The sequence below is a fragment of the Bubalus bubalis genome, chromosome 13 (genome assembly GCF_019923935.1).
Source record: "Bubalus bubalis isolate 160015118507 breed Murrah chromosome 13, NDDB_SH_1, whole genome shotgun sequence".
NCBI classification, from domain to species: domain Eukaryota; kingdom Metazoa; phylum Chordata; class Mammalia; order Artiodactyla; family Bovidae; genus Bubalus; species Bubalus bubalis.
This window is the reverse complement of record NC_059169.1, coordinates 78,119,631-78,144,561: the sequence shown is the minus strand read 5'-3', so window position 1 is coordinate 78,144,561 and position 24,931 is coordinate 78,119,631. Positions and strand designations below refer to the sequence as shown.

At 40.1% G+C, this 24,931-nt stretch overlaps 2 protein-coding genes and 1 non-coding gene across 6 annotated transcripts in view; 1 reads left to right on the top strand and 2 right to left on the bottom strand.

Moving 5' to 3' along the window:
* The window catches only part of ELF1 (E74 like ETS transcription factor 1), a 117,287-nt gene extending 116,705 nt beyond the window's left edge, over positions 1 to 582 (bottom strand). For both annotated transcript variants that reach the window (XM_044926863.1, XM_044926864.1), the window contains exon 1: positions 419 to 582. The gene's annotated coding sequence lies outside the window, so the exon portion shown is untranslated. The remainder of the gene's footprint in view (positions 1 to 418) is intronic.
* Positions 317 to 388, bottom strand: TRNAE-UUC. The gene has a single exon. It is a non-coding gene; the product is annotated as a tRNA-Glu (tRNA).
* A 47-nt stretch (positions 583 to 629) lies between the features above and the next one.
* WBP4 (WW domain binding protein 4) lies at positions 630 to 23,006 on the top strand. 3 transcript variants are annotated; one of them, XM_044926867.1, is made up of 10 exons: positions 630 to 709; positions 2,157 to 2,229; positions 4,624 to 4,686; positions 4,776 to 4,899; positions 6,938 to 7,105; positions 8,193 to 8,239; positions 8,700 to 8,775; positions 10,587 to 10,792; positions 14,891 to 15,108; positions 22,636 to 23,006. In XM_044926867.1, exons 4-10 carry the CDS (start codon positions 4,839 to 4,841, stop codon positions 22,844 to 22,846), a joined length of 987 nt encoding a protein of 328 aa, XP_044782802.1. In that variant the 5' UTR covers positions 630 to 709; positions 2,157 to 2,229; positions 4,624 to 4,686; positions 4,776 to 4,838; the 3' UTR covers positions 22,847 to 23,006. The 3 variants fall into 3 exon arrangements, with proteins under 3 accessions (XP_044782802.1, XP_006076583.1, XP_044782803.1); XM_006076521.3 differs by lacking the exon at positions 630 to 709 and adding an exon at positions 1,065 to 1,219; XM_044926868.1 differs by lacking the exon at positions 630 to 709 and adding an exon at positions 3,291 to 3,409.
* The last annotated feature ends 1,925 nt before the right edge of the window (positions 23,007 to 24,931 follow it).

Genomic DNA, 24,931 nt, shown 5'->3' with positions numbered 1-24,931 from the left:
CCGAGCTTTGGGGAGGGGACGGCCCGGGCCCGCAGCGGCGGGAGGACGGCCCCGGGAGAAGTGAAACTCCGTGCCCCGCGCATCAGCCCCGCCGGCCTCCCGCGCCAGCAGCGGCAGCCTGAGCGCACCCGCTCCTCCCGCCCGCCCGGCTCCGCACTCCTGGCAGCCCAGATCTAACCACACGGCTCTAAGGCCCGTTCTCTACAAAAATCACCTGGGGGTGGGGGGTGGTTCAGGGAAAAAAAAAAGAAAAAAAGAGCCACTGGAAATAAAACAAGTCGGTTTCGCCTGTCAGTTTCTAAAAAGCGTTACCACGTTCCCATACCGGGAGTCGAACCCGGGCCGCCTGGGTGAAAACCAGGAATCCTAACCGCTAGACCATATGGGAAGTGCTGCGAGGAGCTTCGCGGTGACTCACCTGACAAGAGCGAACGCCGCCGCCGCCGCCCCAGCTCCACCACCCGCCGCTGCCTCGGGGCCGCCCCAGCCGCCTCAGCTCCCCACGCGCTCGCGAGCCCGGGAGCGCGCCCGGGCTTCCCAGTGGTGGGGCGGGGTCGCTCCGCCGCCTGAGTAAAAGTTCTGAGGCCAAGCCCAGCGACTCTCGGCCCTGAAACCAGCTGTTTCACCTTTCTTTTTTTCTTTTTTTTTTTTAAACTCCGCCAACGGCCCCCTCCCCAGCCTACGGGTCCGGGCTGCTCCGCCGGTCAAAGTGCGTGCGGACCAGTTGGCAAAGTTGAGGGCGGCGACGTCTCTGGGAACAGCTGTTTGCGTTCGGGGCGGAGGCGGCGCGCGAGCTCCTCGGGCCCCGAGCCAGCGAGCCTAGAAGGAGGGTGGAGGTTCTGGATTTCGGGAAGGGAAAATAGAAAGAGAGAAGGCGAGCTGACGCGGGGACGCGAGACTTGAGCGTCCCCTCAAGTCCCGTCGCGCTCTCGCCCCTCGTCGGCGACCTCAGCCCGCTTATAACGACCCCACCTCTCGGGGAGCCGGAGGCCCGCCCCTCGAGGAGGAGCGCAGGGGAGGAGAGCGCGAACGCGGATTGGGTCGCCGGGGCACCCGTAGTTGGGAGCGGCGGAACGCGGGCCCCGGGGACGGCGGGAGGCGCCCGCGCTCCGAGGCTGCGGTGGGCCTCGTGGTGAGCTGGGGCCCGGTTCTCTCCGTGCGGAGAGCGCGAGCCTCGGCCGCGGCCGGGGGCGGCCCGCGGAGCGCCTGGTCCAGTCATGTGAGTCGGGTCTCAGGCTCTCAAACAACGAGGTCTTGTTTCTCCGGGCGGCCCTTCGCCCGCCGGGTCTCTCCCTCCGCCACCGCCCCTCTCCCCCCCGCCCGCCCTCGGCCAGGGGCGTGACGCCCTTAACTCGCTCGGGGCCGGCGGCGGACCGACGGGGCCGGTTCTCCCGTCCCGGGGTGGGGACGCGCGGGCTCCGGCAGGGAGCCTGGCGGCCCCTGCAGGTAGGACGGCCGCCGTGGAGCGACGGAGGGCTGCCGCCGCCTCCACCGTCGGGGGCCGCGAGCATCCTCGTTCTAGTGGCGCTTGAACCGTGGGGTGTTGTGAAACCGTAGGGTTGAACTGCGGCCACCGCTACCGCCTCCGCCTGCTAGAAGCGGCCAGCCCTGGTTAGCTTATGACTTTAATTTTTGGTCTTGCCAGCTGAGAGATCTATTGGCTTTTCCAACTGTCTCTTGCCTTGAGGCTCAAGAACAAACTGTATTAACTGATAGTCTCGGAGGAGCCACAGTCTCCCACCAGAGGCGTCTTATGTTTAGTTCTTTGAGTGGAAATAACTTGATTTAACGTGGACTTGATGAGTTTCTTCAAGTATCCGTTACTGTAACCTCACCTCCAAAAATGCCAGAAAGGAATGGATGATCTTCTCCAACACGTTACTTATTTCTTAACACTGATGACAATAACAAATGATAGATTTTTAAAAGCTATTTTGTTTAAGGGAGTTTTAAATCCGTTGCAGACTCTTTTACTCTAGTGGCAACAGAATTTCAGTTGACTGCTTTCAATCAGCTAAATAATAAAACAGGATGCTGTGTGTAACAGTGCTGTGTGTAACAAGATTCTGAAGCTTGCATTTCAGACTCTAAGAAGATGTAAATCATGCAAACATTACCTTTTTAGATTCTAAATAAACTTGTTTTTTCTTTTCCAGGGCAGACTACTGGAAGTCACAACCAAAGAAATTCTGTGATTACTGCAAGTGTTGGATCGCGGACAATAGGCCTGTATGATGATTCCTCTATTAGAGAGTCTCCTAATACTGTGTTCATGTGAGATGTTCTTTGTTGATCTCAACTGAGAGCTTACAAAGTACTTTCATATGCGTTGCTCTTGATTTTTCAAAACATCGAACAATTTCTGTTGTGTTTTCATTCCTTGTAGGAAAGTTGTGAGCCTTCTTTATCATCAGCCCAAATTTGATTATGTACTAAGCCAAATTATTTCTCTCTGGCCCTTCAGTCACATTCAGGAACTGGACATTGATGGGTAATCACATTCATGTTTATGAAACACCTAGGTTATGACAGTGCTGTTTGTAGTATTGTTGTATACAAAGAAAAGTAAAAGCAGAAAGTCCTTAACGTGTAAAAAGAAACGTTATCGTAGTTTTTCCTGTATATTTCTTCTCTATAGGTAGTTAAATATATTTGATGTAGAGCTTTATGTTTCTAAATGCTTAAATTTGAAAGACATCATTATCTTTGTCATGGAATATGAAAATAGCAAACTTTAAGCACATTATTAGTATATCTTTTAGTCCAAATTCACCTTTTAAGACATAAAACGAAAGGCACCATTGATTTGTTTTTTACCCCTTCTCATGCATGTAGGTAGTAGATCAATGATAGGGTATTTTTAGATGTATATTTGTATCCTTATTACTTGGTAGAGGTGGATGGGTAAAAGAATAATAACACTATCTATAACAATGTTATGTTTCTTTGGTAGACGTTTATTATTATCTGCAAAGAGTTTGAGGATATTTTTCAGTTTTGTCTTTTTTTATTTCTTTTTGAATAGTTGCTCAAGTTCTTGACTGTCTTGTTTGATTTTGCCCATCCTTACCAAAAAAAAAAAGTCAAGTTTTAAAAGCTACGCAAATCACCGATAGCCTCTCTTCTTTGGAAGTATGCAAGCAATTCAGTGAAGTTTTTGAGTTATCTAGAGAAAATAATTCTTTCTAGGATTGTCTTTCTTCATTTCCTTGAATGGCTAATACACATTGATTTAACCTTTAACTAGAAACAATTTATTTTTGATTGGGCCTTTAATATTCTCTGTATAGTAAAACCAACTTTAGGAAACCAAGATATGAAAAATAGAGGATGAATATTTGCTTTACGAAGTCACACTTTAAAGAGGAATTCACAGCAGTACTTTAGAGTAACTCAGCACGTGCATTAGGTAAGAATTGATTGACAGAACTTTGCAAAGTTAACCAGAAATTTCTTATTTCATACAACACATTTGTAATTTAGAGAGCATTCTGGCTGTTAAATAGGTAATAATATTCACTCATCAGCTCAGTCCCCATCCATCCAGTTACCATCATTCCTCATAGGTTACCCCTCTTTTCATTTTCTTGTCTGTGCTTCCATATCTGTATCTAAATGTTTCTGTAGATTCCAACGTGCATAGAAGGTAGCATACTGTTTACACTGTCGTGCAGCACAGTTTTATTTTTTTTAATTGGACAGCATATCTTGATGCTCTTTTATCATCAGTGTATAAGGAGCTCCTTTGTTCTCTATTACAGTATCCTAATTTTAGATTGCCCTGCATAGGAGTTTTACATTTTGTACTATTACCACATTGTATAATAGTATTTGTTTACAATTTAGAAGGCAATTTTTAATGCCTACTTTTCTCTCAATTTGGAGAAGTTGAGAATCATTGTTTATTCCTTTTTTTTTTAGCATAATGTGGCAAATAGAGCAGTACAAATTCTAGCCTCATCGGTTGTGACATTTTATGTTGACAGGTGTTTTTCTTTGTTTTTTTAATTTAGTTTATTTATTTTTGGCTTTGCTGGGTCTTTGCTGCTACACTCCGACTTTGTCTCGCTGCCTCGCGTGGACTGCTCATTGCAGTGTCTTCTCTTGTTACGGAGCGCAGGCTCAGTAGTTGGGGTGCACTGACTTAGTTGCTCCTCAGTGTTGTGGGATCTTCCCAAACCTGCGTCTTCTGCATTGGCAAGCAGGCTTTTCACCACTGAGCCACCAGGGAAGCCCCAAGAGGTGTTCCTTGCAGTGTGAGGTGTTTGGTTTTTTTTCCACTCCTCTTTTGGCTTCGTGTCTTGCTTGAGCCCTCGTTACAGTCATGTTCACTAAATTAGTCATCCAGGGTACCTTGTATTCTTCTCTGTTAATATGGTCATCATAGTTTATTTTAAGCACCAAAGGAAACCTTGTCAGAGGGCATAATAATAAATAATGTGGTTTAGTTCCTTAGCATCATTTGATTAAAAGGGCCAGTTTGCATGAACATTAATTTTTATCTTTTCTGCCAGTTGTACTTCAATTTTGTTATGTTCCATTTCCCTATTTACTGTTACTTTGCTGTGAACATTATGATGTGTAGTTTTCCTTTGTATTTTGTCTTTTTTTCTAACCTTCAAGAGCATTGAATTTCATGAAAGAGGAAAGAATCACAAAGAAAATGTGGCGAAGAGGATCAGTGAGGTAATCTAGTTTGTTTCTTTCTTTGCCACTTTTTCTCTGTAAATTTCAGCCCTTTATCTAGCATTCACTTTTATATGTGTCTTACATAGATTAAACAGAAAAGCCTGGATAAGGCAAAGGAAGAAGAAAAGGCGTCAAAGGAGTTTGCTGCAATGGAGGCAGCTGCCCTGAAAGCATACCAGGAGGATTTGAAAAGGCTTGGCTTAGAGTCAGGTAAAAAAGCAGCCAGCATGTTTTAAAAGTAACATCACAGGTCGTGCTAAGTGAGCTCTTACTGTTTCCATAGAGAAGTTATACGCTAGGTATACTCTTAGTGCTTTGTATATCACTAGGGCTGTATATCAATAAGGCTGTGTATCAATAAGGCTGTGTATCACAGCCCTATTTAGACTGTGGGACTTTTGCTTATGCACTTTTCATTTTGCTTTTGAAGCTTCATCTTGCAGTACCTCCGTTCACAACAACTGTATTACGCTAGGGGTTACCTAGCCCTTGCTCTTAGGCCAGTAGTTCATTTCAGAGACACTTGAGTTTTTTATGGATCCTAATTTTTTGGCTAAATGGATCTATTCATTTAAAAAATAGGCCTTGTCTTATAACCCTAGTTCACTTTATCCATACCATCAAAACTATGAATCATGTTTATTTATGTAGTTGAATTATAATGAATCAACCTTTTATGGACAGATAATTGACTTTACTACTAGAAAGTAGATTTTTTTTTTTTTTAATTTTATTTTATTTTTAAACTTTACATAACTGTATTAGTTTTGCCAAATATCAAAATGAATCCGCCACAGGTATACATGTGTTTAGAAAGTAGATTTTTATTTTTTTTATTTTTTAATTTTTTGTTTACTGTTAGACACATTATGTAAATTTAAGGTTTACAGTACGTTAGCGTGATAGATTTATTGTAATGTGATTGCATTCTAGCAGTATTTATCATATTACATAGTTGTATGAAAATCATTGTCTATATTCAAACTGTGAGGTAGATTTCTGGGTTATTTACTACTTACTGCAAATTTGTACCCTTAAACAGCGTCAGTCTTATCCCTCTACCTCCCATCCCCTGTTAACTACCCCTGTTTGCTCTGTTTTTTACAAGTTTGACTTTTCTAGATTCCACATATAAGTGATAACGGTATTTGTCTTTCTGTATCTGGCTTATTTCACTTAGCATAATGTGTTTAGGGTTCGTCCATGTTGTTGCAAATGGCACAGTCCTTTCTGGTGGCGTATATATGTGTATGTGTATATATGTGTGTATTAAAATGCCATAGTTTATGTAATTAGTCTCTTCCTGATTAACATTTAGGATCCTTAGAGTTTTTCCCAGTTAGAAAGACTGTTTCAGTGAGCGCCCTCACGCAGGCACGTTGTCACAATTTATATCTGTAGGCTCAATTTCAAGAAGTGAGACTGCAGATTTGCAGTGCAAATGTTTTATAAATTGATTGATGAAATCAAGCTGTCTTCACAAGTGTTGGGCTGATTTACACTTTTTCTAGAAATTATTTTATTAACTGATGTTGGAAATAACTATTCCTTTGGAAAAAAAGCAAAGCCGTAAAAACTACCTATTTTTTACACCCATGTAAATACCTGATGGATAAGACTAACAGTGGGTTTGGTCATTCTTTTCAGTGTTGATCTAATGCAAAAACAATTGTATGTATGGACAGAGGAGCCTGATGGGCCGCAGTCCATGGGGTTGCTGAGTCGGACACTACTGAGCGACTTCACTTTCACTTTTCACTTTCATGCATTGGAGAAGGAAATGGCAACCCACTCCAGTGGTCTTGCCTGGAGAATCCCAGGGACGGGGGAGCCTGGTGGGCTTCCGTCTATGGGGTCGCACAGAGTTGGACATGACTGAAGCGACTTAGCAGCAACAGCAGCATTTCCTTGATTATTAGTGAAGATAATGTTAATTCTCTGAGTTACCTTTGACTTTTTGCCCATTTTTGAGTTAGAAAGTTAGATTTGTAAGGGACCTTTGTTAGGAACATTAACTCTCTGTCGTATTTGTTATAAAGATTTATCGTTTGTCTGACTTATATATATATTTTGGGATGTTCTCCTGGATAGTCTTATATTCTTGCATGTTTCGTTTTCCATATAGGCTTTGTAGTAATGTATCAGGTTCCCAAAGGAATCTTGTCAAGCTTTTGATTGGAATAAAATTATTAAACCAGAAAGGAAGACTTTACATCAGCTACTTCACCCTTCCTTCACCTTTCTCTAGAGATCTCAGAGCCAAGCGTGTCACCAGTAACCAGCACGGTTCCACCCACCTCTGCATCAAATCAGCAGAAAGAAAAGAAGAAAAAGAAAAAAGACGCTTCAAAGGGCAGATGGGTAGAAGGCATAACCTCGGAGGGCCACCATTACTATTATGATCTTATCACAGGAGGTGCGTCATTTAGGCATAAAGACAGTAGAAAATGATAACTGACAGTTTATTTTGTGTTAGAACTTCAGTTATTATCAGAACACTTTAACAGTGAGAGACTAACTTTACATTTTTGCCACAGTGGTTAAAAAAAAACCAACTATGTGCCCTTTAAAAATGTACCCTTTTCATAGTGATTCAAGGTCATCACTAAAGACTTAATATGGGTTCCTTATATACTATAAATATAAATAAACTATGTAGCTTTATATTTTCCTGCTAAAACTTTGTAAATATTTTAACTTTTAGGGGTGTTCACATGGAGAAAGTAGAGAACAAGAAATAGAAAGGGTGGATGGTACATATATTCAAGGAATGGGTAGAAGAAAAGTTAAGAATGGTTGGGAAGGTAGGAAATGAGACTAGAGAGTTAATGAGGAGAAAAACCTTGGGCTACCAATATTGTGGAAATTATTAAGATCTCTAGTCACAGTCAATTTTTGACTACGCAGAAACAGTAATAATCTCTTGAGAGTTTGCACTGAGCTGTTAGTGAAGTGCATGTTGTAGTTCAGCAGTGAACCATAAACAATTATATGCTAAATATTGTCTTAAATTTACATAGTAATTACTTATTAATTACATTTTCCCCCTTCTGCAGCCTATTCCTTGCTGCCTTTGTTCACCATCCTACTTTATATACTGTTTCTATTACCAATGCTTGTTTTTCATTCCTGTGTATTTCAGTTCTGTCTTGAGTCATTCATTCCATCTTTCACTCTCCCCTGCCCTAAGATGTCAGAAGGCCTTCTCATGCCTTCAAAATTTATCAAACCTGAATTCTAAGAAGTCTTTAAGAGGAGCCCTACCTGGCTCTAATACTTCTTGTGGAAGCACCAGTAACTTCTTATCTTTCATTCTGTCCTCCCTTCTTGGTTACATAGCATTCACATGTATGCTACACAATACTACTAGGGTGTATGTTGTTTCTTTTATCTTTGAATTATGTTTTAAACCACAGACACATAATATTCATGTTGAGTATATTGTAAATATTTGCCAAATTATTTTGGAAAGATTTTACAAATACAGTATATTTTGCTTTAAGCATCTCAGTGGGAGAAACCTGAAGGATTTCAAGGAAACTTAAAAAAGGTAACTGAAGCACATTAATAGTATTTTCTTTATTCTTTAAAGTGATTGGCGTTTGGGATTTTTTGTTGGATTTAGTTAATTGGATTTACTTGCAGATAAGCCTCCCAATCCCCCCAGGCACTTTGCTCCTTTCTTTCTGTAATCCTTTTGTTAAAAGGGTGGATGGAAGTAGAAAAGTGTTGTCTACCCTAAAAGTCTATGCAGGGCGAATGTTATTAGTTGATTTGCAGTCAGTTGCCATTTATATATCCTAGTCAGTCTGCGAAGAACTGTCCAGATGTTCAGAAGTGAGATATTCCATTCATGAAAGGTGGCTCATGACTAACACAAATCAGCTTCCGGGCCATGATCAGTACCAATTCCCAGGTTTCCATAGGAAAGGAAAGGTTGGCTGACTGTCTTAGTTATCTAATATATAACTGCATCTTCAGTTTATATTGGGTTTTTTCCCTCCCATTAGGCAACAGGGAAGACTGTGTGGATAGAAGGGTTAAGTGAAGATGGCTATACCTATTATTATAATACAGAAACAGGGGGTAAGTAGTACTTTTGATGATCTTTTAAACTGTCTAAAATTGTACCTGACACTGTTCATTAGTCTGCTGGTGAACTGTCTGAACTTGAGAATTTTAGTATGCTGCTGCTGCTGCTGCTAAGTTGCTTCAGTCGTGTCTGACTCTGTGCGACCCCATGGACAGCAGCCCACCAGGCTCCTCTCCCCACAGGATTTTCTAGGCAAGAATACTGGCGTGGGTTGCCATTTCCTTCTCCAATATATTGTTTTTTATAATTTAAAAGCATTAATACAATGGAAAAGCAAAGAGGTTTCTATAATATACTGAGCTGTACATTGTTATTCTCAAGTGACACCGCATTCACACATTTTACTTTGAAACTCATTTTTACTTTCTCCACTATGATTGGTTTTATCATGATTATTTTAGAAATATAGTCATTATTTTGGAAGATCACCTCATTCAACTTGCCCTCTCCTTTTTCAAAAAACAGAACTGAAGCTACTTCAGCAGTGGTGAAGACTGTCTAATTTTCACTTTTACTTTAATAATTTTCAGTTACATAAATATTTAGAAAACATGTAATTATTATTACCTAATTATTATCTAAATTTTTCAAATTAAGATTTTATCTAATTTAATTTCATACAACTAGTCTGCAGTAATTATAGTTGATTTCTTCTACAGTTAAATTTACCAAAATAGCTATAGTATTGGTGTAACTCTGAGATGGTTTTTATTGTTGTTTTTTGATTCCTGCTATCCAAAGATTGCTACGTAACATTAAGTCTTTTAGGAGGAACAGGCCCTTTTCATCTCCAAGTAGATACCCAGTCTGCCCAATGATGACCGTGGTTCTATCTCAGTAAACCTGATACACTAAATCTGTATAGACATAAAATAACTTATAACTCAGGGGTTAGATCTGAGTGAGCTCAGCGCACACCTTCTTCCCTTACTAGCTCTGTGATTTTGGGCATCCTCCCTTAGTAGCTCTGTGATTGTGGGCAAGTCACTGAACCTACAGTTGCTCTTAAGTAGAGTCGATCGTGTACTCTGTGAGGTCATGATGGTCACGTGTCTGTAAGGTTCCCCAAGCAGTGCCTAGTACATATTAGATGCTTAACAAATTTTTCATGAAAGCTCTTTTGTTACTTGTGTGAAATAGAGGCAAGGAAAAGTAATGTTTTTCATTAGTGCTAGAAAGTCCCCTGCAGTTAATAAGGGACTGGACCATTGTGATTATTAATAGAGCCCCTTTTACTCTTAAAACTTTCCCAGTTGAACAATAAATTTTAGAATCACTTTTATTAAACTGAAAATAGAGAATAACTGCAAGATAATTAGAGCTGCTGTCATTTTACTAAAAGCCCAAGAAACCACTGGGTGGCAGTATAGTTCAACTGAGGGTTTTTCCTTCTTATGATAAAAGGACTTGTTTATTCAGATCTTGCCATATTATTTCACTTTGTGAAGATCCCAGGGAAATTTTGTGATAAGTAAATTTCAGAAAATCTCCTGTGTGTCCATTACCACGTTTCCTGAAATTGGTGGTGGTTAAATTTTGAGTCCTCAGAATGTATTACCCAGTTTTTAGGTCTCTTTCCATTGGGGCTGTAGTTGATACATGTAGTGAACCCAGATTGCTTGAATTTAATTTCTGAAAGTTAATAGCAAAATCTTTGAGAATGCTATTATCTTAAAGTGATGGTGTGAAACAGATGCAGTGTTGCCACTTAATATCTTATAAGTGATAGGAAACATTATATTGGAAATTACTTTTAAATAGAATTGGTAACTAAATAAGATGACTGTTAAAATGTGTTGAATAGAATCCAGATGGGAAAAACCCGATGATTTCATTCCACACTCCGGTGATCTGCCTTCTAGTAAAGTCAATGAAAAGTCACTTGGCACCCTAGAAGAGTCCAAATCTTCAGATTCACATGGTGAGTCTGATGGCGAACAGGAGGCAGGAAAGGAGAAGAAAAAAGAAGAGATCCCAACAGAAACACAGAAGCTAATAATAAAGTTTAAGGTAGGTTCTTGGTTCTTTACAACAGTTTGTTAGTTTATAAAAAGATCTATAGACTCTTCAGCTTTCTGGTAGAAGGTGGAAATAAAACCAAGATATGCATGACTTTTGGCCCCTGGATAAATGATACCAGCAAGATAGTAAATTGATTTTTAGACCTCCTAAGTTTGAGCTGCCTCTATAACATCCAGAGAGCTGTCTGAACATGCATGGATTAATGTCTAAGGCTAGAAATGTTAACTTGAGTATCATCAAAATCCTAGTAGTAATTTAAGTCTTAGAACAGATGAAGTAACCTAGAAAAATTACTTTGGGAAACATTTAACTTTAAGTGAGAGAGAAGCCCACAAAGCAGAATGAGGAAAGAATGATTAGAAAGGTATGCAGAAATAAAATAAAATTAAAAAAAATAAAAAATAAAAATAAACATTATACCCTGCAACTTTAAAAAAAAAAAAAAGAAAGAAAGAAAGGTATGCAGAGAAGCAGAAGAATCAAATATCCCAGAAGCCAATGGAGTAGAGAGCGTGCGTGCCAAGTCGCTTCAGTCGTTTCCAACTCTTTGTGACCCTGTGGAGTGTAGCCCGCCAGGCTCCTCTGTCCATGGGATTCTCCAGGGAAGAAAAATAGAGTGGTTCAATAGTTCAGTTTAGGTAACCCAGGGACTGGACCTGCGGCTCCTGCATTGCAGGCGGATTCTTTACCACTGAGCCACTGGGGAAGCCCTGGAGTAGAGAGCATCAAGGACTAACTTGGTCTAAAAAAGAAAAAATGTCCTTTGAATTTTGCAGACAGGAAGTCCTTGATATCCTTTTAGTGGTTAGACCAGAGTTTCAGGAGGTAAAACTCAGATTACAAGAGGATGAAAAGTGGTGCACAGTGTGTGTGTGGTTGGGATATGAAATGAAAAGTAGAAATTAAATGACAGGATGGTGGCTACATACTGACTTTTAATTGTGAGAGATCTGTAGTGGTAATGTTTTCCTTAAGAGGAACTCCAAAAGAATACCAACAGGGGTAAGTGAATAGGTTACTCATTCTCTGTGGAAAGGTCAGGCTTTCATTTTCTATAAGGCTTGACTGTAGATGAGTTGCTGTCAGGGAAGAAGTCATGCCTTTTAGCCTCAGCTTACTCATGTGTGAAGAAATCAAGATTGTTTGCTGAGAGGAACTTTGGGGAGCTTGACAGCATTAACAGACTCAAATAATCCCTGAGCCAGGTTGGGAGAGGAAATGAACCAAGAAAGAGGATTGACAGGTGGTGGTGCTGAGTGCCCAGCCATGGTGGGAAAGTAAAACCAATATTTTAATAGTGTTAATAGTATTGCTGGACTTCCCCAGTGGCACAGCACATAAAGAATCCACCTGCCAATGCAGTCTCTTGCAGGAGATGCAAGAGACTTGGGTTTGATCCCTGGGTTGGGAAGATCCCCTGGAGCAGGGCATGGCTGCCCACTCCAGTACTCTTGCCTGGGAAATCCCATGGACAGAGGAGCCTGGTGGGCTGCAGTCCATGGGGTCTCAGATACCACTGAGCACGCTCACACGCAGTAGTGTTGCTAGTCCTCCTGCTTTTGTGACCTTTCTAGGAACAATCAGGAGCCTGGATGCCAAAGTGGACAAGACACGTAACATTGATCCACGGTTGAGTACTGGCCTGAGAGGTGAATGAATATCCAGGATGCTGGAGAGAGGGCGCTTGCAGCCTTCCCTAGGGTCTTGTCTTTGCCTGCAACTTCTCTACCCACCCCATAAATCTTGGTGGAACTTAGGGTGAAGAACGTATCCAGTTTGTAAAAGAGCAGCAGCAACGCTTTTTGTGTAACACATATCTTAGTGTTTATAGTTCAGTTTAGGTAACCCAGCATCCAATTTGGGACAGATATTATTAACTCCAAGCAAACAAAATATTTCAAAGTATCCGGCCACTTGCCAGAGAAATCAGTAAACACCTTGGTGTTACTGGTCTATAATATTTCTATATTCAGATTTGAACATTGCTTTAAGCAAAATATGGAGTCATACTGTAATAAGGTTTTATTATCACTTTGTAATTTAATCTGTCACAGAAAACATCATTAAGTCTTCATCCACTGAAATAATGGGTGAATAGTATTCCATGTTATGAATATACAGTGATTAATTCAGCCCTGTGGAGCTGTATGTTTATTTTGAATAATCACTAAAGGGACCAGGAGAAGAAATAACTGGAGGCACATTACTTAGCAGTGTTACAGTCTCTGCTGAAATTGGATATCATAAATTCTGAAGGCTCATCAGTTTGTATGTTGTGTGATTCTTTTTTTGGTAACACTTGACAGACTGATGGTTGGATAGATTTTTAGGTTGGAGATTTTTAGATCTTTTCCAATAGACAGGCATAGGGACAAAGATATTTAAGGGAGATAGCAAAGGAATGTCTGTGAAGTGATTCTCTGTGGGCTGGGGCCTGATAATGAAGAATATGAAGTCTAGATGAGACCAGCAGACTCAGAGCACAGGAAATTAAGGTAGTAGAGATAGCAGCAAGGTTGAACAGGAAGTATAGAAGTAAGGGAGCCAGGAAGCCAACGGAGTAACATTGTGTTGGATTTGTAAGATTTCACAAATTATTGTTGAATTTTAAAATCAAATGTAGAAAAATCATAAATAAAGCATATTTTTGAAGGAAATGTTATTCAGCAAAAAAAAAAAAAAAGATTTCACAAGTGGGGCATTTCTGAGTGATGACCTAATTCAAATTAACAGGAACATAAATGTGAGGATTTAATATTTGAATACTACCTATGCACCAGGTTCTACATGTGAGGAAAATACCTTACTAGGTCACTAAAATATAGTGAAAGCCAAAGTCAATGGTTTTGTGCATCACAAAACTGAGGGTGGGGAATTTTTAAGCCCTAGGATGACCACAGGAGTTTGAATAGAATGTGTTGCCTGAGTTACCAGAGTCACCACTTCCATGGAGTAGTGGCCAGAGGTCGTTAGATCACCAAGTTTGGAGGACAACTGTATAGAAGGTGGTACGGGTCTCAGAGGAGACGTTTATTGCAAAGTAAAAAGTTTCACGTCCTCAGTAAAAATGTTTTATTTTAAAAATGACATGGTCTGGAAGCAGTCATGATTGCTAGAGAAAGCTGATGCTGTGCCCTGGTTCTGTGATAGCAGCAGCATAAGATAATGTGTTAACATCCATTCAAAGGATTGCAAACAAAACAGAGTCCCAGGACTGCCACCCGTGGTAGTACAGTTTGCAGAGAGGCTAAACCGAGCCACAGGGCTTTGTTATCCCAGTTGAAGGGGTGCCGTAAAAGCACCAGCTCTCCCCAGGGGCTCTGCAGAAGCTGCTTCTCCTTCAGGGATGTGTCTTTTCCTAATTTCATGTCATTACCAGTTGTATAGGCCAGTAAATTTCTGGCAGTGTCCTCAACGTGCAAATGGATTTCAGTTAACTCTAATTGACTGAGTGTTAGTCATTCAGTCGTGCCCAACTCTTTGCAACCCCGTGGACTGTAGCCAACCAGCCTCTTCTGATCGTGGAATTCTCCAGGCAAGAATACTGGCGTGAGTAGCTATTCCCTTCTCCAGGGGATCTTCCCAACCCAGGGATCAAACCCGAGTCTCCTGCATTGCTAGCAGATTCTTTACCATCTGAGCCACCAGAAGTTCTTTACGTAGGTAATGGGTATAGAAGGGTCCAGTGACATGGTATTAAATTCAGAAGGGGCGCAGTATAAAGGAAGGTCACTGTGGGACATGTGAGGAAGGAGAGAAAGCAGTGAAGTGGAGGAGAGAGGATAAATAAGGCCTGTGTATGTCTCTTAAGTGTCGAACAGGTAGAGGGGTCATGGTATATTTCAATAGCCTTGGCCATGGTATGTTAGCTTTTTTTTTTTTTTAGCATTTTAGACATAATGCAAAACCTAATCAAGCATTAAAGAAGTCCTTTCATGTTCATTTGTTGTGTTATGTGCAAATTTGAACTATTGAGTTAATGCATTATTATTTATAGATCAGTAGCAAGACTATATTAAAGAAATTTTTGGTCCTGGCAGTTTTCTTTGAGGTTTGTTACTAATATTTTTTGCTTTGACATTCTAGGAAAAAAATAAAAATAGTAATAAAAGAACTGAACCAGAAACACAGAAAGAAAAAAATACCCAAGGGAAGAATTCATCAGGTCCAAGTGAAGAAAAACCCAAAGAAAAAAATACCCAAGGGAAGAGTTCATCAGGTTCAAATGAAGAAAAACCCAAAGCTCATAAAAAGCCAAACCCATATGGAGAATGGCAGGAAATTAAACCAGAAGTTGAGTCCCAGTAAGTACCTGAAACTTAATCCAACAATTATAACTTAATCCTGTCCCATATTATTATAAGTATTTTATGTCACAGTACTTCTGTAATTATAGTACTTAATTTCAGGAATACGGTGCTCATTGAAAAGTGTAGCTCATTTCATTTCTAGAGTGGTTTTATTTTCTCTGAATATTTTAAAATGTAAACTAATGTTTATTTTTTAAAGTAAAACTAAGCATTGTTTTCATTCTTACAAAGACATGATGTTTCTCTTGACCATACTAACATGCCATATACTTATGAGTATTTTCACACTCACCACGGTTATTCTATCAGAGAAGCAAATGTCTGCGTATGTAGTTCATGCCTCATGGAATCTATCTAAAGGCAAGAAAACAGCCCTTGTTTTGTTAATGTATTAAAAATGGCTTATGACACTTCACCCAAGGTTTTAGGTTTTTATTCATAAAGCAGAATGGTTTTATCAACTAAACAAGGTCATGGTAGAAATGTTACCTGGTTTACATGAGTAGCTTATGTGTTCATATCACTTACTGTCTTTGGATCATTTACACAATGAAAGGAAAACATAACCCACGCTTTCACACACTGTTGTTTCTTAAATGCTTAAAAAATATTTTTGAGTGGGAAAAAAGTATCTATATGAATTAAACGGTTTTTCTCCAAAACACTAGTGCTGTGGATACTTTTATAGTGAAATTATTCACTGTTAAACTGTACTTTGATGGAAAAGTCATATTTTTTCACAGGGTGGAGGAATGCAAGTTTTGGGCAACTTTATATACGGTGCTGATGAGAAGTGATTCCTTAGTGATAGCATACAGAATATACCTGAACTATTAAAGTGTCTTTAGTAAATATTCAGGTTTTATTTATGTTATTTAATGATATATTAGGAAATATGTATTTAATGCTGCATAGTGCCAGGGACCAAAGTATATCGACTATGTATATTGAAGTTGCAGAAATAATAGACTGCATTAATTACTTGGGCTCTTAAGTGATTTACAATAGGAGAATGGTCTTCGTATACCAACATCACCTGTACTTTAAAGTTGAGATTTCTTAAAATTTGAGTATTTTGTTTTCCCTGTGATAAGTTTACTGAAAAGCCATTTTTCTTAACATCAACCAGTTTAACAGGTGATGGATTGTGTCTGACTTCCTAAGTAGATTTACTGGTGAGGTTGAAACTTTTTTTCATATGCCTGTATTTATTAGTGTTTTGTATTTACTCTTCTGTGAATTGTCTGTTCATATGCTTTGCAAATTTTTCTGTTAAGGTATTAGTCTTTCCTTACTTGCATAAGATTTCTATGTAGTGCAGAAGCTAACCATTTATTAGTAGAAGAATTTGTAGTTTGACTTTTAATTGTGCTTATAATGGTTTTAGATATGTCGGATTTTGTAATGTTTAACTAGTTGATTTCTTTTCTTTTCCTTTGTGATTTTATTGCTATTACCCATTTTCATTTAAAAGTCAAGTTTATACTTATATTTCCTCCTGATTTGTATGGCCTTACTTCTTTTTTGTGTAATTATTAATCCATCTTTAATAATTTTGAAACATTGTATGAGATAAGATTCTAAAATAATTGTTTACCTTCCCTGGCAAACCAATTCTGCCAGTACCATTCTTCCCCCCGCCTTTTTTTTTTTTCATTCTTCCCCATTCTTAAGTGGCCTTTTTTTAATCTGTGTTTAACTCTTAAATTTACCAATTTGCGTCTGACTACCTATTGTTCCATTAATCCATCTGTCTTTGTGACAGTACCATAAAGATTTAATTCCTGTGATTTAATATATCCTTTTATATGATACATACTAATATCTCATGGTTTATCCCTATATTTTTTTTCCCAATTTTTTAAGTAGTCTCTTCCTATTTTTTCCCGGTTAGTCATTTGCAAGTGTTCAACAAGTATAGAATTTATATAAATATTACAAATAAATTATGGCAACAATATTGTTTTCAGTATTTCATATTTTCATCAAAAAAATATTGTTCACTTTTACTCCTTTTACTCATGGCATTTTGTAGGATTTTCTATCCAGCTTTTGTCTGTAAGTCTCATGTTTGCAACCCCAAGACTAAAAACAGTGATGGGCACATAATAGGTGTTTGTGAGCTCAGTCACTCAGTCATGTCTGACTCTCTGGGACTCTGTGGACTGTAGCCGCCAGGCTCATCTGTCCATGAGATTTGTCTAGTGGTTCAGGGCACCAAACACAGGGGCGTGTGGCAGCCCTGGATCCAGGGGGGGTGTCACCACTTTAACTCCAGTCACTAGGATCCCACGGCTGTGTGGTCCTCAGCAGACACTGCAGGGCTTCCCCAGGGGCTGTTGGGGTCTTCAGGAGCACTTGCAGGTTCAGCAGCCAGCGGCCGGGACCGGCAGTGGTGGTGGCTGGCTCTGGCGGGGTGCAGAGACTCGGCTGCAGGGCCAGCTGAGATGCCTGTGGGTGTAGTGGGCAGGCAGGCAGCAAGGGCCAGGGTCAGCTACAGGTTCACCGGCAGCTTCAGGGACCCTGGCTGTTGGGGCGCTTCCTCATGGCTGCACAATCTCCCCATGAGTATACGCACTGTGGTGGAGGATGGTGTTGGGTCAGGCTGGAGGAATGCCAGTGTGCTGCCACAGGGATGGTTCCTGAGGAGCGGGGTTGTGCAGGCCAGCGACAGAGAAGACAGGACCTGATTCAGGCCCACAAGCCAGCAACTGCAGAGACCCAGGCTGTTGGCATCATCTCCCGTGTGCATTGCTCCCCTCTGGGCAGTGGAGCCTGGTGATGGGTGGCAGGGCAGCAGCGTGCAAGCACACCGCTGGAGGAGCTCACCTCAAACGTGCCAGCGGCCGTGGCGTCAGCCGTGGGAGGGCAGTCCAGGCTGCCATCTTGCACAGCACCCTGAGCTGAGTGCAGCAAGGAGGGCGGAGGGACGGAGGCAGCTGGCATCCGCGAGCACGAATAGCTGTGCACCAAGGTACCTGCTGAAATCTGGGGCGCCCGCAGCAGCTGTGAGGCCTCTTGGCGCTTTCTGCAGCGGCAGAAGCGGCTTGTTTGTCCGTAGCACAGGCCACTGTGGACCGCAGTCACTGCCACTCCTTGGCTGCTCTCTGTAGTCCCGGGCTTTTTTTCCCTTTTCCTATCCATCTCTGTAGGTCCCAGCTTCACTGCCGTGGGTGGGATGAAACCTAAGCAGGACGTGGCCCAAAAGATTGCGTCAGCTGGGCTTACCCCTGTCATCTTTTCTTGGTGAGGGGAACTCTTTCCAGCTGGGAGGTTTCCTCTTATCTCTGAGCGTTGTCGGCCTGGGGAATGGGAGGATGCAAACAAGGGAAGTCGTGTTTCTTCTCTTCTTTTGCAATTATTCTCATGGTGTTTCATCCCATTATGTTGCTTAAGTTTCCTAAATGGACTCAAGCAGTTTTTCTTCATGAATAGCTGTCTAATAGTTGATCATTTTGTGGGGATGGAGACTGGGGTCTCCACTAAAGGTTGTTTAAATGTTTTTCCTTATTGAAACAGCTCTTATTTTTAATTGTCTATTGAATTACATATCCATTTATTAATGGATTTTTCTGCTGCTTCATTTCTACCTCTGTAATTTTCTTCCTCTGACTCCTCTTAAGTTTCTTTGTGTTTGTTCTTTATTCAGGTGAACACTTAGACTGTTGACAGTGGGTGAGGAAGGGGTCTGTTCTTAGTTCTTACTGAAATTGATTAAGACACTATTGTGTCTAAACACTAACACACTGTGTCTTAGTATAATTCTGTCCATATATCATATAAACTTTGAAAGATGCTTTATTGATTTCATTGTTTTTGGAACAGTTTAATATCATGTGTTTGCTTACTTTTTTGACTTGGTGGTTTTCCAAAAGGACTTATTTTTCAAACTCTTATGTAGGTTGGTTTGTTTTTTCACCTTTATTACATTGTGTTCAGATACTATAACCTTTACAATGTTTGCATTTTTAATTTGGAAATGACTATGGTTTTGAGGAAGTGCTTATGTAATTACTTTTGAAGTTATTTGAAAGGAAGGTATACTCTCTGTAATATATTTTATTTATAGTCTCTTACCTTTCTTTCAAACATCTTTTCCTCTGATTATGTCACAAGGGTTTATTCCCTACTTCATTGCCACTTCTGTTAGCTTCCACTTAGGAATTTCCTAGGACCATGATTTCAGAAACGGACTCATTCTTTATCTCTCCCATAATCCTAGTTAGGAAGTAATACTATGATTTGACTACTTTATCAAAATACAACACCAAACACCAAGATGGTGAAATAAGTGAGTCTGTCATAGACTTTCTTGGATAGAGATTCATTTGTCCAGCCCTCAAACCCTTCATTTCTCAAATCTCTCTCTGCTTGGATAATGGAATATTTTAGTTTAACCTGGAGGCAGAGGAGTCTAGGGGAAGGAATATAGGTTTTAGATCAACACAGGCCTAGGTTTTTTGTTTGTTTGTTTTTTAAGTATTTGTTTATTTGGCTGTGCCAGGTCTTCATTGTGGCCTGCAGGACCTTTAGTTGTGGCATGCAGATTAATGAAGCGTGTGAATTCTTAGTTGCAGCACTCGGGGTCCAGTTCCTCAACCAAGGATTGAGCCTGGGCCCCCTGCATTGGGAACACGGAGTCTTAGCCAGTGGACTGTCAGGGAAGTCCCTGGCCTGGGTTTTAATCCAGGTAATATTACTGCCTTAATGGTTTGGTTGGCCAAGTTATTTAACTTCTCTCTAAGCCTCAGCCTCTCTAAAAATAATGAAAAGCCAAGAATGAATACCCCATCAACTTCAGAGGCTGCTAGCCTTCTTGGAAAGCACCGTTGTTGGCAATCTAAGGGAAAACAGTGAAGTAGGAAAAGGCACTAAAAGTTGCATTTGTCATATATATTTAATACAGTAAAGAAAAGTTTGGAAGGCATCTGTATTCAGAACAAATCAGATTTAAGACCTATTCCAGTAAGCACACCTGTTTCCTGCATCCCCTCGTCAGATTTTGAGGAAATGTTATATAACATCAGGATCTATTGAGATAGCTTCTTTGTCACGTTTTGCTTTTTCTAGTTTTGAACTATGCGTTACAGATTTGAAATTTTCTTTTTCTTATATTCTTTGTATTTACATAGTTTCTTTTATGTTGTTTTTTGCAGTCCTAGCAAGCTTCCTATTTCAGTTTTTAAAATTATTACAGTGCTTAGAGACCTCTTTTAAGCCTGTGAGCCTATCTACATGTATATAGAATGGACCGTGAAAAGATCTCTCAATACTGTCACCATGGACCTCTCTGCACAGTCTATGTGAGAGGGAAACTTGTTAACATGTACTTTTAAGATAATTGAATGGAAGAGCATATATTAAATTTAAATTCTAAGCAAACACATAGAAATCATGTCTCTGCAGTTATCAAGAGCCAGAGTTGATGAGAAATCACTGTGAAGGTCTCTGACTTTTGTCTCCGCTTTCCTCTGACTTGCCTGCCTTTCTCAGGCAGGATCTCCCCACTCGGTAGCAAAGCTTTCGGCTTATCTCATACTGACAAAGATTCTAGCGATAAAGAAGTGCTGTTTTACCAGTTCCCAAAGTGGCCCTGTTTAGCTTTCACCAGATACCCAGTTCCCACTCCTGGGCTAACCACTGTGAATTCTGACTGGACATGAACTGAATTAAGCTCAAAACTCAGAGAGGAAGAAAGAGGTCGTTTCCAAAAGGAGGAAAACAAAGAAAATTTAAGGCGTTCTAGTACTAAAAAAGACACTAGAAAAGCCAAAACAGAATTATCCTACTCTAGGTGCCTAGCGCATAGTCTGGTTTATAGTGTGCATTCAGTATGGATGCTCCTGTTAGAATAACTGCTGCTCAAGCAACTTGCCTGACAGTCCAGTGTAAGCCTCCGTGCTTCCAGTGCTGGGGATGCCGGTTCAACTCCTGGTCAAGGAACAAAGGATCCCACATGCCATGCGGTGTGGCCAAAAAAAAAAAGAATACTACTCTAGATCTACCGTTACCTTTCAGACTTCTCCTGGCCCCTGGGAAAGGTTTTCCTCTGTTTCCAAGGATCAAGATGAATGACTACATTACACGGGTTCTTCTGAGATTGGGGGGGTGTGATCTTTACTAATCTTACTGTTCTTAGATGGGGAGTTCTCAACTCTTGATATCTGAGACTTCTAACATTTAAATCATCCCTTTACCTTTTTATTCCTTTTTCTCTCCTGTCATCACTCTTCGTTTCATGCTGACCAGATAATCTTTTGGTTTCAAGTGAAAACCTTGAGTTACTTTAAATTTTAAGAAGAGGTTAATGAAACTTCCCTGGCAGTCCAGTGGTTAGAGACTCTGAAATTCCACTGCAGGGAGCCTGGGTTCAACCCCTGATTGGGGAACTAACATCCTCACAAGAAAAAAAGAAAGGAAGAAGGTTATTATTCAAAAATTCCCAGAAAGGTTCTCCCTACAAGCCACAGGAGAGGCAGGAATTGGGCTGGGCCTCACAGATGACTGGAACCAGGCCTAAAACATTGGCAGGATTTTCCATCTCCCATCCTGCTTTTCTTTGCAGGCCTTATTCTCTTATCTCTACAGAACTCCTTTCTCTGAGTAGGAGAATGTATGGTTCCCAACAAGTTTTATATGCTTAGCTGCTAGAGAGGTAAATATAATGGTCTTCCTGGTCCATGTTCAAAAAGCTCATGGGTGGCATGAATGGCTATGGTGTGACTTAATGCTCTTTCAGAGACCGGTTGACTATGTCGAGGGTAGACTATGATAGGCTCATATTAATCGGGTACTGATCTCTGGACTAGTCATCTGATTATTTATAACAGCCAAGTAGATAGTCCTAGTACACCAGGACATTGAGATTCCATGGTTTTCATCGTGTGCTGTGAAAGCCTTCAGAATCCTTCTCAGTCCATGGCAAAATCCCTTTTCGTAGACACTTGTCATTTATATATATTCTCATACTGCTAAGTCACTTCAGTCGTGTCTGACTCTGTGTGACCCCATAGACGGCAGCCCACCAGGCTCCCGTCCCTGGGATTCTCCAGGCAAGAACACTGGAGTGGGTTGCCATTTCCTTCTCCAATGCATGAAAGTGAAAAGTGAAAGTGAAGTCGCTCAGTCGTGTCCGACTCTTAGCGACCCCATGGACTGTAGCCTACCAGGCTCCTCCGTCCATGGGATTTTCCAGGCAAGAGTACTGGAGTGGGTTGCCATTGCCTTCTCCATATATTCTCATATATAAGTACAAACGTTTCCTTCAATGATATACCCAATAGGAACAAAAGAATAGAAGGGATTTTTCCTTGTGTGTCCACCTATATGGATGCTCAGTATCTTAAGTAATATTATAAAATCAGTATTTTAAAATAATCACCTTCTCCAAAATGACCAGCTTCTAATTTCCAGTATTATCATTAGAAAGATGACCTTGAGGTTTTGGTGGACTCATATATTATGTAAAAGTTTGTTTTACACTGTCAAATAGTGATTTCATTTTTTTTCTTTCTGTTCCAGTGAGGAGGTAGATTTGGAGCTTCCAAGCGCTGAAAATGAATATGTATCAACTTCGGAGGCTGATGCTGCTGGGGAACCCCAACTGGTTTTTAAAGAAAAAACAGTCACTTCTCTTGGAGTCGTGGCAGATGGAGTGGCCCCAGTCTTCAAAAAGAGAAGAATTGAAAATGGGAAGTCTAGAAATTTAAGGCAACGAGGTGATGATCAATAATTATAAGAAAGCTCTTAATGTGTGTTTTTTGGACATAATGGAGACTGTACATCTTTAAAAGCTCCTCTGTGTTTGTTTTATATTATTTAAGTGATAAAAATTTAGACTTACTCTGAATGTATTTTATGTGAATTTAAAATAAATCTTTTTTCATGTGAAATTGATTTTTGTTCCTAAAATGGAAGCCTACCACATTGCATTATAATACAGTGTATTATCTTCAGTGTCTAAAAACTGGTAATTATGTCATAATGTAAGATGCTATGTATCTGTTATTTAAAACGTTTATCCCATTCTTCCTCTTATGAACACACTTGTACTGCACTGAAAATGAATTACCTTTGCACACTGATATTATCCAAGAAATAAGAATTATACCACAAAAGAGAAGATTCATAGCCCATGATGATTCAGTTTTGAGGATCCTGTCAGAAAGGCTGATGTAGAAAGTATATGCATATCTTGCTTACCTTTTTCAATTTAAGATCAAGGACCAAGAACCAGGACTGTAGCTCAGGTTGTGGTTAATAGGGAATGAAAATCGGACCAAAGGAAGATAGGTGTATCTGCCTGTTTCAGTGCAAAGCAGTAGCCATTGCATCGGCATTTGCAGCTTCAGCCAGGCACTGTGCCAGGAACTGGGGGTGAAACGGTGAGCAAGATATGTCTCTGGTCTTCACAACTTCTCATTCAAACAGAATCTTTTTCCCCAGTCATGCACTCTGTGCACTGGCCTTATATGTACTGGAAAATATTTTTTAGGGTTTATTTAAAACTCTGTAGATGAAGTCTTGAACAAAAATAGTAAGGTCTCTGACTTCGGTGAAAAGTTGTGGTGTTTCTTCAGACAGATTGGAAATTACCCATTTCCTGGTTAAATTTCTTAAAAAGTGGAACTTTCTTATTTAATCCATTTGAAATAGGTACCTTCCCTTTATTATTCCAAATTCTTAAGAGTATATTTTTTATAAGTTGTACAGTAGTTAACATTTGGCAGTAAATATTTGTCTTTTTAAGGTTACTAGTGGACATGTAAGAAAATTATAGCTTATTAAAAACTTTTATGAAAGTCAATTAAATAGTTTTTATTTTTTCTTCTAATACTGATCAGTGTCAACTTAGCATTGGTGAGAAAGTATTTGGAGACTTGTATTGTCTAGTGTACTTAATTGAGTATTTCACGAATGTGTAGCATTATGGAGAAGTGCATTCTGGAAGCCCATTTGTCATCTAGCTAATAAGCAGTGTGTTTTGCTACTAGGCTTTCCTCAATTGGAAAAGATAATAAGACCATAAATGGAACACTGCCATGTTTTACACACATATTTAGCTTATATAAAATATGCAAATTTAAAGACATTTTCAAAACCACACCTTATTCTGTGAAGTGTTTCTCTTTGATGCATCTTTATCTCCTTTACCTTTGTAAGATGACAGTATTCCCAAGTTTAAAGGTCATTTTGCCTTAAACAAAGACTAGTTTTAAGGATTGCTCAGGAAAGACTTGACAAACACAACAATTTTAGTAAATCAGATCATGAAAAATAATACTTTTCTATTTGCTTTGAAAGAATAAGTAGAAAATATACCAGCTTTAACTTCCTGGATTTTTGCAGAAGTTAAATATTTGATACCTTGTCTTCCATTACCTTTCTATTACATTATTTTGCATATACTTTTCTGTATATATGCATATGCAGAAGCTCAGTCATGTCCAACCCTGTGACCCCATGGACAGTACCCCACCAGGCTACTCTGCCCATGGGATTCTCCAGGCAAGAATACTGGACTGGGTTGCCATGTCCTTCTCCAGGAGATTGTCCTGACCCACATCTCCTGTGTCCTATGTCTTATGTGCTGGCGGATGGATTCTCTATCACTGCACCACCTGGGAAGCCGTGTGTGTGTGTAGGTAGATTATAAAATCAATGTATTTTTATTAGATATATATATATAAACAGAGAAGTAAGGATTTTTTAAAAAAGTCCCAATAATCTGTGACCTCTTCCGCTATTGCCGCTGTGGGGTGTTTTCCCCCTAAGCTTTTTAACACTGTGGGTACATGTGGATAATCCTTAGGACACC

Coding starts and splice junctions, on each gene's coding strand:
- WBP4 (XM_006076521.3), top strand. Junction 2,230..4,623: donor GGATCGCGGACAATAGGCCT/GTATGATGATTC, acceptor CTAACCTTCAAG/AGCATTGAATTTCATGAAAG. Junction 4,687..4,775: donor TGGCGAAGAGGATCAGTGAG/GTAATCTAGTTT, acceptor TGTCTTACATAG/ATTAAACAGAAAAGCCTGGA.